Below are 18,107 nucleotides of genomic sequence, written 5' to 3' on the forward strand. Positions count from 1 at the left end.
CTTAGCAAGGCTCGGGGGCGAGGTTGCTTGCTGAAAAGGGTCTGGGCTTTCGATATCTAAAGATGTTTCTTTACTTTAAAAAATATATTGTGATGTTTCTATGGCTACGAGTATTGTGAGTTTTGTACTTCTCCAACTGGTGTGTAAACAACAGCGAGAATCTTTTGGGGGATAGCGGTACATAGCGGTTGAGAAAGCTGCTGGGCTAGGCTGGTCAGAGAGCTGTTCTGAAGTACAACTGCATGTTTAATTGCATGCCTCCTAAACCCTAACTCGCGATAGAGATGGCATTGAAGAGATCAGAGAGCACAGCTTTCTCGCAATGAATTGTTTTGCGCTTACTACATCTTTATTCCATTTTATTTTTAGGTAACTTTGCTGGTGCAGAAAACAACCAAGGTCACTTTCTCGAAGCTCTGGAGGAAAAAGATCTCTCAAATGAGAAATGTTATTTAGAGAGACACTCTATATACGACAAAGCGGAAGACCAGCCAACAGAAGAGACTGGCCAACATCCATGTCCGCGTCTGGACAGGAAGCGTAAACACTCTGGTGAGAGAGTGCAAAACGATGGCAGCCAAAGCGAGGGCTTTGTGGATGAGCTGCAGGACGAATTTATATCAAAGGCAAAAAAGAAGAAGAGCTCCAAAGGTAAGGTGGCATTTTGCTGTGGTCTCTCTCATGGAATGTCTTGTGAAGGGGAACATCCCTTTGGCTTTAATGTGTTTCCATTTTTGAACTTGATAGTTACTAATGTGAGCACTGTCATTTCACTTAAAATTATATACATGTATATATATGTATGTATATATATGTGCGTGTGTATATATATATATACGTATATATAAAAACCCTGGTATACACGGGTAAAGCACTAGTCCTTGGACACTGTAGCCACAGCAGTGCGAGTTACTGTAGTGCATGTAACCCTTTAAAATGCATAGTGCGGTGAGACTATATGCCCCGAAAGTGAAATGTAGCTTTTGTTTTAAGTTGAGGGGGCCTTTTGATTAATTTTTAGTTATTTTTCCATTAGATGACTGGCCTGAGAGGGAAATGACAAACAATTCCTCTAACCACTTAGAAGAGCCCAATTGTAATGAGGTGACCAACCTGAAGGTGTGCATTGAATTAACAGGGCTCCATCCCAAAAAGCAGCGTCACCTGCAGCATCTTAGGGAACTATGGGAGCAGCAGGTGTCACCAGAGAGATCCCCGTCCGGCAAGTTGGGCCGGCAAAGCAGGAAAGATTTAGCTGAGGCTGTTCAGCCAGAGGCCACTGCAAAGGTCAAAGACTTCACAGAAGAAAGGCACACCAAGAAAAGGTCAGAGGCCAAAAGCAATAGAAGTTGGTCTGAAGAGTCCCTCAAAACAAGTGACAATGAACAAGGTATGCAGAGACTACTAGGGAAACCCGCTGGCTTTAGCATTTACAGTGACGCATGCTGCCACCGATGTTAAGGAACTGTCGAGAGCTTTATTTTAAAAGTATCTATCTCTCTATCTTTGTGTAAGCACTGACACCTCCTCTGTACGAGCTGCACCGTAGCTGATACTTGGCAGACAAGCAAATGTGTTTGTGTATGTGTGTGTAACTACGTCTTTGTGCGTGCGTGTGCCTTCTGGCTTTAAATAACCCTCTCGTAGATAACGTGGGGATGGAGCTTGTGTCTCTCAAGGAAATGGGGGGGGGGGAGGCAGGGTGGTGTACGGTGGTGGTGGTGGGTGAGGGAGGTGGGGAGGGAGCAGGCTGTCAGTCTGGGTGTGGGATTGGAGTGGTGGGGTGGGCAGCACAGGGACAGCTACCAGCGGTGCGTCCGGGAACCCAACGTCTCCGTCACTCTGTGCGCTGCTGGGCTTCCCTGCCTCTTCCTCTCAGGGCTGGAGCCAGGCTTAGTTGTGCTCCCCAAGAGGTGTCTGGCTGGTTTGCTCCAGGCATTCTCCCTGGCCCATAGCCCCGGGTGCTCAGGGTCTCTCGTGTGGGGTCACCTCCTGAAGGGGCATCCCATTTCCTTGGCTTTTTTTCTGACTGTCTCCCCTTTCCCTGCCCTCTCTCCTCCTTTCTGCTCGGTCCTTGTCCTGGGGAGAGGCCATGGTGGGGCAGCTCTCAGGTTGATGCTTGGGCTCCCATTTGGATGGCAGCTCCATCAAGCTGGTGGCGTTGCTGAGACCCCTTTAGAGAGAGAAGCAGAAGGAAGGAGTTCTGCTGTCTCACACCAAGGTCAGGACTGCAACCAGGTCACCCTGTGCCAGGGACAGTGTTCCTGGGTGGCATCTCCAAAGCAGTCGCAGGTGAAGCTGCCAGCCTCAGTTCTGTCCTAATGCTTCTAGACCATCTTTCTACTTGTTATGGTGATCTAACTGCAGAAAACCCCAGACTTTGATGCTTATCGTTGGGGAAGATTCTCTAAAAAGATTTATGGAGCAGAAGATCAAGACATAGTTTAAAAGGAGCTTTGACTCTTCCTCCCTTGCTTTATGCACTGCCTTGGCGAGCGTGGTATCCGCTCAGACATCCCTGCCCATCTTCTGCTCTCCTTTGTACTTCCAGAAAGAGATATCTTGTAGAGATTAAACGAGGGTCACTAACAAGGAGGTGCATTGTGTGAGGATGCTTGGCTTTCCCCCGCAATGCCTCCCGAGGCAGTGGCAGTCTTCTCTTAACACATAACCTTGGGAAAGAGAAAAAGATGCCGCCCATTCATGCCCTGCTCTCTGAGGTATTGAGATTCAGTCGCCCCGTGGCTATGAAAAGCCTTCTGGTTTTGGAAGCCTCTCATAAAACCATAAACCCATCTAAGTTGTTCCTCGGTGACCACTGTGTGGAGGTTCTGGAAACTGTTCAGGTCACTTTGCTGGCCCCACTGAAGTGTAAGCCTTTTGAATCTGCTCTTCCTAGTTCACCAAGGTGGGGAAGGTTTGTTTCCCTGTTCTGCAACAGCGCATTCACTGTGTGGTGGTCACGCCAGGATGGAGACTTCTGCTTGTTCCTTCTCCCGGGACCTGTCCTCAAATATCACTCTCTGGCCTCAAGCAGGTGTTTCTAATGCAGGAGCAGACCCTTGTCTCTCTGACTGTTTCTCTCTGTGGCTGCTCCCACGTGCTGGGAGCCACGCTCCTGCATTACTCCAGCCATGGCCCGCGGTGCCGGCAGCGGCCGAGGCATCCTGCAGCCTGCGGGCAGGGAGCCGGCCCTGCTCTGAGTCAGCTCACCACAAGCCACATCACTCATGGGGCTGGGTTTTTTAACTTGCATGGATATTAAAGGGGTATTCCTGCCTGCTCTTGCTGCTCTCTCATCGCGGTCAGAAAGGTCTGTGGCGCTGGAAGTACAGCCCCACAGCAGTGGGTTCAGCCCTCAGCTGGAAGGCATCCTGCCCAGCTGCAGAGCCTGGAGGCTCACTGAGTTTTGGTGCACAATCTGCACATCATGTGTCCCATAAACTCCCTGACATCTGGCTGGCACACCACCGTGTGCATCTTTTTCTGGATAGTGGCTCCAAAGAACCAAGGGATTTCTGTTTTCTCCTTTAATCCAGAAAGTCTTCCGCAAGTTGCCTTCGCAGCTCTATTTAAGGGAAGGCAGAAGTGTGAAGCTGCCCTCTGAGCGCATTCTAGATTTTTTTGTTACCAGCTGGCTCTGGATCACGCCTCTTTAAATAAAGGTTTCAGTTCTGGGAGTAGCCTGGTGCCTTGTTTGCTCCCGCCACCTCTTCTCTTCTGAAAGCAGCATCACTTCAGAGACTCCTCGGTGAGAAGAGCCTCTTTCAAGTGCTGTGGGTTTTTTCCGCACCTTCTCTCAGTGGTGTGGCATTGTCAGCCTGAAGTGTCCCTTCCTTTCCAGCCGCCCTTAGCGCATCTTTCTGCAGAGGACTCGGTTCTGAGGTTACCTCAGTTCTCTTCCTGAGGGGAATTTGGGCTATGAAAAGTCAACTTTCCTGTCCTTGTTCTACTGCAGACCTGCTTGCACTCTTTTTCTCACCGTAGCTTTCGGCCCGTAAGAACCGACCCTCTGTGAAGACATGTCCTTGTGAGCATCCTGCCACAGGCCTCTCTTTCTGACTTCAAACCACTGCAGGGATGTTCCCTCTCTCGCTGCCCTTGCTGCTGTCCCCCCAAACTTCCCTACACTCTCCATTCTCCCTCTCCCCCTTCCAGCTCCATCCCTGCAGGCAGAGCCCGGCAGGGCTCAGATGCGGAGCGCTGGGTTCCCGGTGCCCGGAGCAGGCGGCCCAGGTAAGGAGCAGCCGCTCCCTGGCTGGGTGCTGGCAGCAGGGAGCTGAGTGCAGCTCATTGCATCGGGGTGTCGCGACTGTTAGCGGACGTTAGGTTGCAGGATGCTGTTTACAATTGGAATGCGGCACGCTTGAAATATTAATGATTTGAAAATGTAATTGGTAGATCTCTTAAGCAGTCAAGGAGCTCGTGTTAAGTGCTAGCAATATGTTTTGCTTTTAACGCGCCATGCAACGTGTAATGCCTTTCCTTCCCGTTTAGGCTTGCCTGTATTCCCAGTGTCTCCGCACATGAAGAGCCTTTCATCCAGCAATGCAAACAGCAAAAGGCAGGCTCAGCCAAGCTGCACTCCAGCCTCGAGGTTGGCTGCCAAACAGCAGAAAATTAAAGAAAGCCGGAAGACAGATGGGCTGTACACAGACGAAGAGGAGGATTTCCAACCTGAGTCTCTGCTGCAGAAATACGCCGAGTGCGAGAAGCCATCAGGGAAACGTCAGTGTAAAACAAAACACTTGGCACTGCAGGAGAGGAGGAGGAGGTCATCCCTGACAGGGGATGACACCACAGATATCGAAAATGCCGAAGATAAGGTATCTTTATTTAGCCTTAATTGCCCACTAGCGCTCTGAGCGCAGAGCTAACGCACAGAGCGACTGCGCTGCGTGCATGCAGGCAGCGGTGCTCCGCGCCAGCGTTTCCGTGTGTGCTTTACACGTTCTACGTTTGCTTTCCTTGCCCTGCCTGCGTTTGAGCTGCTGCCGTGGGGATGGAAAAGGCTGGTGTTTAAAAGTCATCGCGGGGCCTTCTTAAGAAATTCAGCGCCAGCAGAAAGTCGTAATTCTCTGCCGGCAAAATGCTGCATTGTAAGAGCAGGGAGGGAAAAGTAAAAGACAAAAACCCCAACACGGTGATGGTTTTGACAGGTGGCGGTACCGAAGAAGGCGAGGAAGCGCACGGAGCCTGCTTCAGACTGCGACTCCTCACCGGCCAAGCCCTACGAGCAGAAGCTGTATGAACGGCTCCAGCCCGCCCCGCCGCCCCCCCAGCCTGCCGCGCTGCAGGTGGCCAGCCCCCCTCCTGAACCCCCTCCCAGCCGGCCCATGCCTCCTGAGGCTCGCCGCCTCATTGTCAACAAGAATGCAGGCGAAACCCTGCTGCAGCGAGCGGCCCGCCTGGGCTACGAGGTGAGCCTGCGCCCGGGGGTGTTCCAGTGGGATGGGTGGGAGCCTGGGGCGCTGCGGGAACCTTTTTACCCCTCCCCTTTCCCCCACAGGGATGGCAGCGAGCACGGGGAGAAGGTCTATTGCAGCCCTGGCTTCAGCCTAAATGCGAACCATCTGCAGACAGAACCCAGGGCTCTTTTTTTTTTAGGTGATCTCTAATGAACCGTGTCATTTTTGCCTTTGTCCCTGGTGGAGGAGCGGGTGGTTTAGAAGCAGGCTTTTGTTTTTCCCCCTTTTTTCCAAGGAGCGATGGGTGTGTGACGCAGCACTCGGTGTTCTGCATGCTTAGATGTACCACGGGAGGAGTGTTCCACGCACATTGTGCCTGCAGCCCAGGGCTTCCCAGCGCTGTTCCTGCTCACAGATCAGCCCCGTGGTGCACTCAGTGGCTCAGCTGTTCAAAAGGACACTTGTATTTGGGTATATAGATCTGAGAGGTGTTGTGCAATGCTGGGCCTTGTGCTGCAGCATGCGATTCTTGGCCTCAGTGTGGCTGGGTGAAGGGGCAGCCTCCACATCAGCACTTGTGGCATCGGTCTGAGCATCAACAGAACTTAAGGGCTTGTTGGAAACTGGGCATGGCCTCTGTGTGGCTGTGGCTGTGGAGGGAGGCCTGCAGCTTTGGGAGAGGGCATGGAGGAGGATGGGCCTCTCTGACTGGATGTGTTTAAGAGCCATTTGGATGTGGTGCTCAGAGATATGATTTAGCAGAGGGTTGTTAGAGTTAGGGTACTATGGTTAGGCTGCGGTTGGACTTGATGATCTTGGAGGTCTTTTCCAGCCTGAGTAATTCTATGATTCTATGATACTGTGACTGCAAGAAAGACAGTGGGGCCTTGGAATGTATTCCAGGAAGGGCAGTGAGCTTGTGCTCCAGTCTTAAGGGGAGCAGCTGAGGGAGCTGGGATTGTTCAGTCTGAAGAAGGTGATGCTCAGGGGAGACCTTTACACTCTCTCTATAATCACCTGGAAGGAGATTGTGATGAGGTGGGGATCAGCCTCTTCTTCCAGGTAGGATGAGTGGGAATGGTCTCAAGTTGTGTCAGGAGAGGTTCAAGTTGGATATTAGGAACAATTTCCTCTCAGTAAGAGCAGTGCTGCAGTGGCACAGGCTGCCCAGGGAGGTGGTGCAGTCACCGTCCCTGGAGGTGTTCAAGAGCCAAGTGGATGTGGCACTGAGGGACGTGGGCAGTGGGCACGGTGGGATGGGCTGCTGGTTGGGCTAGGGGATCTTAGAGGTCTTTTCCAGCCTCAGTGGTTCTGTGGTGTGTGCTCTGGACACAACTGTTTCCAGCTTTGGGCACTTGTAGCTGGGAGGAGGAGCGGTAGTTGCTACAACGTTACTATGGTAATCTTTGTCATTTAAATTATTTAAGATCTAAAATTTCCCATGGATCTAAAGCCAAAATATATTGCAGTGTGTGCTGTTAGTTTTGAGAGGTTATTTTCTTCCTGCTTGGCATCTACAAAGACAAGCACTCAATTGCATAGTGGGCTGCCACGGGACACCGGGCACTTTGCTTTCTGTGCTCCACTCAGGTCAATGGGAGCTTCTCCAAAGACATGTGATGGGCTGAGGTCTTGCTCAAGCAGGATCTGAGAGCTTTCTGTCTGCTTTGCTGCTTCTGCTGGCTGCAGCCCTTATTAGGGTGGCTGCAGAAAGCCAGGGTGAAGGTCCCAAAGCCTTTGGTGGCCGTGGCTCATTCAAAGGCAAGTCGCTGTGCTCGGAGCTAACCCGGGGCTGTGAGTGAACCGTGCGCTTCTTTGGCTGGAGTCTGCGCCAGGCCCTGCACGTCAGCCTGCGGTCGTGCTTGAATCCATTACGTTTTCACCATTTGAAACAAATGACTTGAGATAATAGTAGTCTTAAAACTGTAATTTACTGTTTGCGGAGGGGGGGGGGAAAGAGGAGGGGGAATTATAGGGAGCATAAAGGCTTTTCGGATAAAAATTACAAGCGGCTTGTGTAATGAATACGATGGGAGAGAAAGGCTGCTCGTCCGTGTGCTTGCTCAATGCTTTTTAGTCCGTGCCTGGACTTGGGAAGTTCTTTGGTAGGTTTGGGAATGAGTCCCATCTGGGAAGACAGTTAAATGTGTGGTGTATTGAGGGGGTAGAGGCTCTGGTGGGCTCCTTCCACTGACACTAGGAATTGCCTTGGGGCCTACTTGTCATGTCCGCTCCACTCCGTGGGTCTGGTCTGGGAGCAGAGCATCCACACAGGTGCTGAGCTGCCTTGTTGCATTATTCATGGCCTCCCTCCGGTGTTAGTGAGAGATGCTCGGTGTTAGTGAGAGATGCTCGTGGAACCCAAAGCATGTTTGTAACACCACATGTCCCCACGTTCGCCAGCGATGGCTAATTTTTTCGTGAATCGAATAAATCATGTTAAGGAAAAAAAAAAAAAGAAGTTAATGAGGCATTTAATTAATTAACAATGTAGAGTTTTATGGGCTTTACGGTTACATTTTGTGGGTAATGGCATTCTTCTTATAGCCTCTTAATGTAGAATTGCCCGACAGAATTAGCAGTTTTTGGCCAGCAGTGGGTCCTCTGCCCTGGAACGAGCCTTTTCCTTCTGCAGAAATAGTTGAAAGGCCCTTTTCTTATTCCGAGCTGCAAAAGCTATTTTAAACGGTAACTGCGTGCTAAAAGCGGTGCTGAGCACAGCCAGGCTTCTGCTGCCTGCAGCCATCCAGCCACTGCGTGCCCGGCCGGGAGACCTGGTGCTCAGGGAAAGTCATGCCTCTAGGGTATAATTTCACACCGCCCTTTCATGGGTAAGCTTGAGGTGAGAGCATCCTCCTCTCTGGGCTGGTTCTTGGACCTAGGGGAGATGAGTGGGATGATGGTGGCCAAGACTCAGGGGTGGGATGGCTTCTGGCTGCTCCGTTTCCAGACAGGTTGGTGTGGGCCTGTGAGAAGCATGGCTTCATGCTGTATCCTGGATACCAGTCCCCAGGTCAGGGATTCAGGGAGCGTGGCTGATTGCGGGCTTTCCACTGGATTTGAAGCCAGGAGGAATATCTGCATTGTGCATGGGGTTTGCTGAATTCTTGTCTTTCGACAAAGCAAAGGGCCCCCCTGATCCTTGCTGTACCTTGTAATCCTTGGAAGCAGCAAATGCACAGTTAGTGCTTTCATTTTGCTGCATGTGTATCTACAGCATCACTTAGAAATCATAGAATCACTGAATCATAGAATTGTTTGAGTTGGAAGGGACCCTTTAAAGGCCATCTAGCCCAAATCCCCTGCTATGAACAGGGACACCTGCAGCTACACCAGGTTGCTCAGAGCCCCGTCCAGCCTGACTTTGAGTGTCTTCAGGGTTGGGGCTTCCACTGTCTCTGTGGGCAACCTGTGATTGGATTGGGTTGGTTTTTTTTTTGCACAAATAGAGGAAGACTTGCATCACCCCAAATCTTTGGTTGGATTCCACCGTGGTGCATTAACTGCAGGACAGATGGTGCTGAATTTACAGCACTGGGTTGGTTGTTTGGAGCTGGTGCCCAGCTTGGGTTCCACCCAGGAATCAGCGTGGGTGAAGAAGGGATTTCCCTGGTGATGATAGAGCCAGGCTTTTTTGCTTCATGATAGCAAACTCCTTCATGTGTTAAGCGTGTTTTGTGTCAGCTCACATGCTTTTTCCTTTTACAGTCCCGACTGATGGCAGCCACAATGATGTTGCATGTGTAAAATCCTGCATTCAGAAATGTGGGTGTAAGGGTCAAACCATTGGTGCCAGCCCCACGCGTGGAATTATCGTAGCAATTGGCGTTTGTTGTCTCCTCCATAATCTTTTTCTTTAGAGAAGCTCGTGCAGTGACAAATAACTCAGCGTGTCTGTTTTTCCTCCTCTGCTCTTTCCAGGAAGTGGTGCTGTACTGTCTGGAAAACAAGGTCTGCGATGTCAACCACCGTGACAACGCGGGTTACTGTGCCCTGCACGAGGCCTGTGCCAGGGGCTGGCTGAGCATCGTGCGGCACCTCCTCGAGTATGGAGCTGATGTCAACTGCAGTGCGCAGGATGGAACGAGGTAAGCAGCACCCGGCACCGTGATGGGCGCACGGGGATGTGCCTTGTCCCTCTGCCTTCTGCCCTCAAGCTTGCGTGAAGCCCCCAAGGGTGCGATACTGCTCTGCCCCCTGCCTTTGGGGCCAGGCTCTTGGATTGATGGAGTACCCAGCGTGTGGAATTGTGCCTCTGATTCGATGCACTGTGGGTTTGGTTTTTATTTTCTCCTGGGAATTTTAACAAGTTTTTTTTTTCTTCTTCTTTTTTTTTTTTTTTAAAGAGTTTGTGAAATCCCCAGCTGCAGGGCAGGAAGGAATGATACTTGAGCTGCAGCTCCATTTGTCTGTGCTCCGCGTCCTTTGAGTTGTGCCAAAAGAGTGGTCTTTGCCTTGTTAGTGGTGTTACTTTTAAGAGCACTTCAGACTTTTGCAGCGATTGGGTGTGCGAGCCCTATACGTGCTATATAAAAATGTTGGTTTGCTTAGCTGTTAAACTGTATTATCAGCGCGTTGCATATTTTGGATTGATTTTTTTTTAGAGCCAGTGCTGGCTTTTGTTTCCCTTAAGAGAATAGTAGGGGTGTTCACAGAATAGATATTGAGCTCGGTTTTGTTTTGTGTTTTCCATGTTGCTCTGTGGATGTAGAGGATGTGGCTCGGCATCTTTTCTAAGCTCCTGGTGCGTCTCCTAATGGAAAGTCCTTCCCGACCCCTCAGCCCGCTTTCGGCCACCTCTGCAGGGCTGACCTTGGGATAACTTTTCCCCCGAATATGCAGTACTTGATCGCAGCTATTTGTGTCGGGGAAAGGTTGCTTTGTATTCCACCGGCCTCCTGCTGCTTGTTATCTTAAATGGTTTATCACATTTGCCATCACCATCCCAATAGCCGGGGAGGGAAAATCAGCATGACTAAGGGCTGCCGCTTTTGTTTTTAAGCTCTTCATGCATTAGCTGGGGAAGGGAGGAGTCCGCAGAACAAAAGTTGGGCTGTGGGGTTGGTCCGTCAGGGCCCCGATGGCTGCCCCAAGGCAGCGGCTTGAGGAGCCCCCCAGGGGCACCCAGCGCCCCTTTAAAGGGACCCCAAAGCGGTTTGTCCCACTGACCGAGTAGCTCAGATAGCAAATCAGCCTGGAGCTGGGCCGTCACTGCCACCTGGAAGTGTGGATTGGGTTTCAGTTCAAAGGCGGAGTTGATTTTCCAGGAACAAACTTGGCTTGTGTGAAAACTGTTTTGGGGCAAATGCACTTTAGGAGTGAATGTAATAACGGTCCGATCCTGGACAGTGCTGTCACAGCTCAACCCGTGGCTCCCTTTGCTTTCTGGTGGCAGGCTTAGTGTTTTTAGAGATTAAGCCCCAATGGACAGTGTGAATCCCAGGTGCATGCAGGCCTGATGCTGCAGTGCCCGCAACCAGCAAGACTGAGAGTGGTGGCACTTGGTGAGCAGTGCCTGAGCAGTGCTGCCACTGCTTTCGTTATGACCAGCCTTGTCCGTCTCCCCAGGGCAGCTCCCAGTGTTTGTAAGACAAATTGCGTTTTGATCTTGAAGCCTTAACCAGTTCTCATCCTTGGAACTTTCTGGGAGGAAGGCAGTGTCAATCTTTCCCAACCTCGTTGCTTTTCAAATCCCTGTTTGTAGATTCATAGAATCGTTTGAGCTGGAAGGGACCTTAAAAGGCCGTCTAAACCAACTCCTTTGCAGTGAACAGGGACAGCTACGGGTAGATTCCTGAATATGATGCCCCCTTGGAAAGATATTTATGTCTGAAAAACAAACAAACAAGCAAAAGAAACCCCATCATCAAAGACTTAACACCCCACCCCTGCTTCTGTAACTGCACTGAATGCGCTTCGTTGTCCCCTCCACCACCTACCCAGTCCACTCATCAGCCAGAGGTATTTTTGGTTGCTCTGGGAGCTCTTGAGTCCCTGGGCAGCAATAGTGAGCTCATTCAGCATGCTGCTCCGGCAGCCAGTGTGAGCCCACAGTGTCACCATTGGTCAGTGTGTCGGGGGGGAGTGGGAGGAGGGCTCGGTTTGGTCCCAGTTCCTGACACTCGGGTCTGTGCTGCTGTGCTTCCCTATGTAGGGAAACGGGCTGCTGTGGTTTCCCTCTGTAATCGGGCTTTCTCTAACTGTGTGCTGGGGGATGCTGAGCTGCTGTCAGCTGACAGTGTGCTGAGGTGGCTCTCCCCGTGCCCTCTGGTTGGTGCTGGTAGGAGTAACGTGGCCTCTCGCTGCAACAAGGAAATCTGGATGGTGCCTGGAAGGCTGAGAGCAAACCCGGGCTGGTCTAAATAGTTTATAATTTTGGTGGTGGAATGATAAACCCCCAACGAAATGTTTTCCTGACTCGAGGAGCAGTAAAAATAGTAGTCTAAGGGTTAGATGGTACACTAGAGCGGCTGAGATGCGTGTCTGCTGTAGGATGTCGCTGCTCTTGAACGTCCCCAAACCCTTCTGAGGCCCCTTTGAAGGGTATGTTTTAAAAACAAGCTGTACTGCTGTTAACGGTACCATGAGGGGTAGAGAGTGTTTATTTCCTCAGTGCTCAGGGCAGAAAAGATTATATGGGCAAAGGAGTGTGGGAGAGAACTCACAAGGATGTTTTACTCACGTCAGAAAGTTGATAGCTCCAGCACAAGCTTCTGCATCCTACAAATAGGGTGGCATGCTCTGTCAAGATGGAAAAACATTCCTTCCTTCTCCTGTCCTGAGAGGAGTGGCAAATGTGGGTATCTTTCATATGGTCCCACCGGTGAGCCTGCCAAAAAGCTGTTCCAGCCATAAAGGATCCTGTCTGTGCCCCATTACTGCCTCATCTGCAGGAGTCTCTCCTTTTTTCCTCCCTGCCAACATTCACTTTCCTTCCTTTGCTTCCTTCTGTTTATCGTTCTTCCTCCTTCCACACAACCTTGATGTACCTTTCCTTCTCATTGCCTTCATAAAATCTCCTCTTATGCCCAGGTGCTCTGTGGGTGGCGGAAATGGGGCAGCCCCATCCTACTGCCTGCCCCACTGCTGCCCTGTTGCAGCTCCCTGCTGAGCTGTACAGAGGGGAGAGAGGCTCCGACCTGGGGTTTTCTTCTTTAATAAACTTGGCCGGGTGTTGTTAAATCGATGGAAACACCGGGCTGCGATTGAGATGCTGTTTTTAATAAGTTAAAGCAATCATCTTGAATTCATTACTGCTTCTAAAGCCACTTAGGTAAGTCAGTTAAAAAAAAACAACACGCACACACACACACAAAAAAAGAAGAAACAACAAACAAGAAAACCCACAAACCAATAAACCCACAGTCCTTCCCCCACTCCCAATGAAACCAGAAAATCCTAATTCTGAAATAAAATGGAAAACAGTTTGCCATTAAAAACTGCAGTAACGTGAGGGAGTAGGGGATAGAAATGTACTCAGTGTTGGAACATTGCATGCACCCTTCCCGGTGCCCTGCCAGGTTTTTGGCATGGGATGCTCCGTGCCCGATGGGGATGGTAGTGTTTTGGTGTTGGGGAGCATTGCTGCTGCACGTGCACTGAGTGTTGAGGGGAGGCTGCCTGGGGTGCAAGGTGGTGCAGCACCATCTTTCTCAGGGCATCATGTTGTTTCAGTGTGACATTAGAGATTGATGAGGGGTGCTCTGACCCTTGGCATGGGGTGAGCCCTCTCTCCGCAAGGAACGAGCTCCACACTCTCTGTGATCACTTCTTAATGTCAGTGTAGTGTGTGCATGTTAACAGCAGAACTGTGCACAGCTTTCCAGTGAGATGCGAGCAAGCGTGAGTGCTTTGTGTCCCCAGTGTTAATCATCCTACATCACAGCCTGTTGGAAAGCACTTGGAATAAGCACACCTGGAACATATTCCTTTGCGAGATGCAAAAGCTCCCTCCCACCAGCCCCACTCCACAATAGATGTGAAGGCAGCGGCTGTTCCCTTCTGCCCCTTCTGTGTCCCGGCCCCTCACCGTTTCGTACAGCCGCCGCTCCCCGCTCACTGCCTGGCCACCAGCCCACACCAACGCAGTGCTCACGTAGCAGGGATGCTGCTGCGTGTGGTGGGGGGCTTGGCCCTGGTGAGCAGCCAACACCACTTGGCACATAAAGCCAAGGGCTTCGCTCGCTCCACTTCCAGATGAGGTTTCCTTGCGATGTGGCTTGGCAAGTTCTGCAGGCAGGCAGCACGCAGTGCTGGCTGCAGCCGTCCTTCTCTCTCCAGACTTTGTGATCTGCCAGGGGCAGACGCATTTCTGCTCAGCAGCCTGAAGGGAGGGAGAGGAGTGCAGTTGCTGTGGTTGCTCACCCCTGGAGCATTCCCTGCTCCTCGCTGTCCTGGGAAACGCCGGGGTTTAGCACGTCTTCATTAGTCAGGGGGCGATAGGTTCTGCTTCCAGACTGCTCCCTGTTACGTATAATAAATTTTAAAGGCAGGCTGAATGGGCCTTTGCTGTGCAGCACGCTGCTAAATGGGCAGAAATTTGGCGCGGCAGAGTGACTTGAAGCAAAACGATGTTTGTGAGGCATCGTGCAAACTCCTGCTTTCTGTTACAGGGTTGTAATTATTGTACCGGCCCTCAAAATGCATAAGGCCACGAATAGCTGCAACAGAAATGCCTGCCCCAAGCAGTGTGACTGTGAAAAACCGAGAGGGGAAGGAGCGCTGTGCGAGTGAAACTGACAATGAGACGATTGACAGCTGTATTAATAGTGTTATTCGCTATAAATAACTTTGGTCTGAAGTCAGAAGTTTCATTTCAAATGCATTTGCATAATTCTCGAGTCAAAGTGTAACGCTGCAATCTTGTTTTTTTTTCCCTTCTCCCTAGACCTATCCACGATGCGGTAGAAAACGATCACTTAGAAATTGTCCGCCTGTTACTGTCTTACGGTGCTGACCCAACGCTTGCAACGTACTCGGGGAGGACCATTGTGAAGATGACCCACAGCGAGCTGATGGAGACCTTCCTCACAGGTGGGTGGCTCCTGGGTGCACATTTTGGTTAAAGACGCTTGTTTTCCCTAACCTCACCTCTAGAAGTGTTCCCAGTATTCACAGTCAATGAGTTTAAGCACTCACCCATGTATCAGCACAGTGAACACGTAAGTGTATCAGGACACCAGTACTGTAGACTTCTCGCTGTCTTAAATCCCAGTGCTTTTTCACCAACTCCAGGTTAAAATCTCACCAGTTATGTCTGTGTAGCATACTTCAATCTCCTAAACATAGCTGTAGGGAAAAGCCTTTTCCATCAGTTTCTTTGCGGCCACTGCTTTGCCCCCAAGTCGATGCCCAGAGTAACTGCAGGCCAAAAAGCGTGGCAAATCCCACATTTCACAGAAATAAAAGCTCACTGTCAGTTACTGCAACTTGAGGTCAGGTCCATCCTCATCAGACCCAGCGTGGTTATGTGTTGTCACATGGTAATATGTGGCAATAGTTTAATGTGATGGGAGAAGGGGTGCAGGGAGAAGTGAATTCCAGGCATATTTTGAGGACGGCATGTGCACGATGTCTTCCGTAGTGTGCGCATCATGAATATGTTGTGTTTGTTCTGGTGGAAGGCTTGGAGTATGCATGGTGGGACGCCGTATGACATGCAGTCTGCTAAACTTGCCAGCTTTTTGTTCTCATCAGTATGCTTTTGTTGTTGTTTTTTCCTCTCCAGAGTATTTAACTGACCTGCAAGGTCGAAGTGTTGACGACCCTGGTTTGTACTGGGATTTCTATGGAAGCTCTGTGTGTGGTAAGCAAATGTTACCCTTTATCTCTTTGTATGTGGAGACTTCCAAAGCATGCAGCAGGTGGGGGTGGAGGCTGGCTTGTTTTTGTGGCAGAGAAAGTTAGGAAGGAAGCAAACCAATTTTTTTCACAGATCATATTCTTGGAAGGGAAGCAAGACCTGAAACGGTTTCTTAAGTGTTAACTTGGCCTCTTTATTCAATTTTATTTAGATCCGAAAGATGAATCTGGATTTGACGTCTTGGCAAACCCTCCTGGCCCAGGCGAGGAAGATGAAGATGGCTTTAGCGATGTGTTTGAGTTTGAATTTTCAGATGAGCCTCCCTTGCCGTGTTACAACATACAAGTGTGTCTCTCACAGGGGTAAGAACACATGCAGGTTTTGGGCTTGGGACGGCGGCAGCTCATCTCTGCTGCATAGCAGAATGAATGACATTTGAACACAAACATCCCCCCCTTGTTTCATCTAGACACCTTGGTATAATATCCCCAGATGGAAGCACCTAGTGCTTTAAATTGGCGTCGATGTCTGCAAAGAGTTCTTATTTAGTGGGCTTTCCTGCTTTGCTGAGCAGACGTGCTTTTGGGATTGTCAACACGACAGCGTTACTGCTGTTCCAGGTGCTGCAGCAGAACTTGTCTAAACTCTGAATGAGGTCAGACAAACACCTCACAGAAGATACTGTGATAATAATAAGAAGCAAAGACCTGAAAATTTTTATTCTCTCTTATATTCATGATATAAATGAGCTTAGTAAACAGCTACCATTTGTCATTTGCACCATTTTGATGACAGCTGTGGGGAAAGTAGTTCTAAATACTAATCACGCAGGAGGGCAGGTTTTAGCATGTTCTCATTACTTGGGTGATTGATGTAACTCAAGTTTTCTGAGCAGAAAAGTAGGAAGATTAAATGAAAGAATTGTCTTGTTAATCTGAAAAATAACCCTCCAATGGCTTGTATTCGGTATCAACATCTCTGGAAGTCAGAGATGCTGAAACTCATGTTCTAACTGTTGGCCATCCCCTGCTGCCAGGCTCAGTCTGGTGAAAATTTGAGACATTGGTATGACTGCTAGCACACGTGTGCGCAAGCCTCAGGTTTGCAGGCTCTGGCACCTGCATCCACAGCTTGTGAGCCCCAGGGCAAAGCTCTTGGCTTGGAGGCGGTGGTTTGTTTGTGCGGGGAGGGCAGGGCTCCGTCACACAGCAGTGGGGCGGTGGAGGGTTGAGTAGCTTCATGTCAGTTGTTGGAACCTTTTTCTCCTTTGCCTCCACAGACCACGAAACTGGCTCTTGCTCTCGGACGTGGTAAAGAGGCTAAAAATGTCATCTCGCATTTTCCGCTGCAACTTCCCCAATCTGGAAGTCGTCACCATCACAGAGGCAGAGTTTTACAAACAGACTTCTCTCAGCCAGTTGTTTGCTTGTGCTACGGACCTTGAAGCGTTTAACCCAGAAAGCAAAGAGCTGTTGGACTTGGTAGAGTTTACAAGCGAACTCAAGACTTTGCTGGGCTCCTCGCTTCATTGGTTGCATCCACACGAGGACCCTCCCTTTGACATCCTTTGGTGAACCAACAGGCCGTTTAATGTACAGTGCTATATACAGTTACTTCTTTATGTATATGTGTTCAAATGCAATTGTTTCTGTAAAGAAAGGACACTATTAAATATGAAAATATCTTTCCTTTATATAAGAGATCTGAATTCCAGTTGGATGGATTTTGGAAGAATTTTTTTTTAACTTCAGTCAGTTTTTACAGAATTGTTATATAATGTTTCTTTAAATGCACACAGGCTTTGGGATAAGTTTGTTATTACTTGGAACATTTTTTGGTTTGTTTTTTTTTGTTGTTGTTTTTTAGAGAACACACCCACACATTGACTTTGTTTCATACGAAGCACTGATTACACAGAACATACTTTTTATAGGTGATGTGATCAAAGTCGTGTGGCTTGTTTGGGAGATAGGATTCGGTAAGGCACTTGGTGACATTGTTTTTGTTTTTGGTTTTGTTTTTTGTTTTTTTGTTTACAGAATTACCTGCTTTGGCCAGGTAAGCACTATTGAATATAATTCAATAGTTTGTAATATAAATTAAACCATATCCATACGCATCAACTAATTGTAAGAACTTTTATATCCTAATTTAAAAGCTGTGAAATTTAGTTTTCACACATCAAACCGGATTGTTTATATGTTTAAACATTTTATGCTCTTTATTTAAAGAAGACTTTGAACTATTTTTTCTGTACCTTGTAAAATATTGAAAAACTAACATATGTTGAAGTTGCTTGAAACTGTACATAAACTAAATTTTCTGAATTGTGTGTTTATGTTTGAGATCTGTGTTTTAACTTTGTAAGTAAATCTCCTGCCTTTGTATTTATATTTTACAAAAATTTTCTTAAAGGCAATAAAACTGTTGAGAAATGAAGATGCTAAAGCGACTCCCCATTAATTCTGTGCGTGATTGTGAAACGAGCTCTGACTTACTAATGTTTATGAAAGGAGGCTCTGCATGCATTTCCTGCAGAGCAGAGCTGAGCTGGCACAGGTGCTCGAGAGCGGTTCGTGAAATCTGAGGTAGAATCTACATTGACTTTCTAAATTCAAGGTTACGAGAAAACATTGGGAGCCCTTTATGGGACAGAGGCTTAAAAGCAGCGTTCACAATACTTTCTGCATTGCCTTTTAGTTAAAGAATTGTGAATAGGTTCAATTATTTTTCCTCCTTTGTCATCTTTTTAAGTTGAATTGACTGAATTTTCTTTTCAGTGGTGTCTGCAAAGGGGAGGAAAATAGTACAAGGGTAAATCATTTAGTTTTAATACAAAGCGTTAAGGCTGTGAGCACACTTTGGGGTAACCAAAGGGAGAATTTTTCAGGGAACAG

At 48.9% G+C, this 18,107-nt stretch overlaps 1 protein-coding gene across 9 annotated transcripts in view; it reads left to right on the forward strand.

Annotated features, from left to right (window-relative positions):
* Positions 1–17,655, forward strand: part of BCOR (BCL6 corepressor) — a 58,080-nt gene extending 40,425 nt beyond the window's left edge. For 6 of the 9 annotated variants that reach the window (XM_072349296.1, XM_072349314.1, XM_072349280.1 and 3 more), the window contains 9 exons: positions 370–651; positions 1,037–1,390; positions 4,498–4,826; positions 5,160–5,420; positions 9,330–9,496; positions 14,296–14,441; positions 15,136–15,213; positions 15,422–15,572; positions 16,490–17,655. In XM_072349296.1, the coding sequence (XP_072205397.1) occupies positions 370–651; positions 1,037–1,390; positions 4,498–4,826; positions 5,160–5,420; positions 9,330–9,496; positions 14,296–14,441; positions 15,136–15,213; positions 15,422–15,572; positions 16,490–16,784 (2,063 nt within the window). In that variant the 3' untranslated portion in view covers positions 16,785–17,655. The remainder of the gene's footprint in view (positions 1–369; positions 652–1,036; positions 1,391–4,497; positions 4,827–5,159; positions 5,421–9,329; positions 9,497–14,295; positions 14,442–15,135; positions 15,214–15,421; positions 15,573–16,489) is intronic. The other 3 variants (XM_072349330.1, XM_072349336.1, XM_072349346.1) reach the window with 2 other exon arrangements.
* Positions 17,656–18,107: the final 452 nt, after the last annotated feature.

This window comes from Excalfactoria chinensis, chromosome 1 (genome assembly GCF_039878825.1).
Source record: "Excalfactoria chinensis isolate bCotChi1 chromosome 1, bCotChi1.hap2, whole genome shotgun sequence".
NCBI classification, from domain to species: Eukaryota; Metazoa; Chordata; class Aves; order Galliformes; family Phasianidae; genus Excalfactoria; species Excalfactoria chinensis.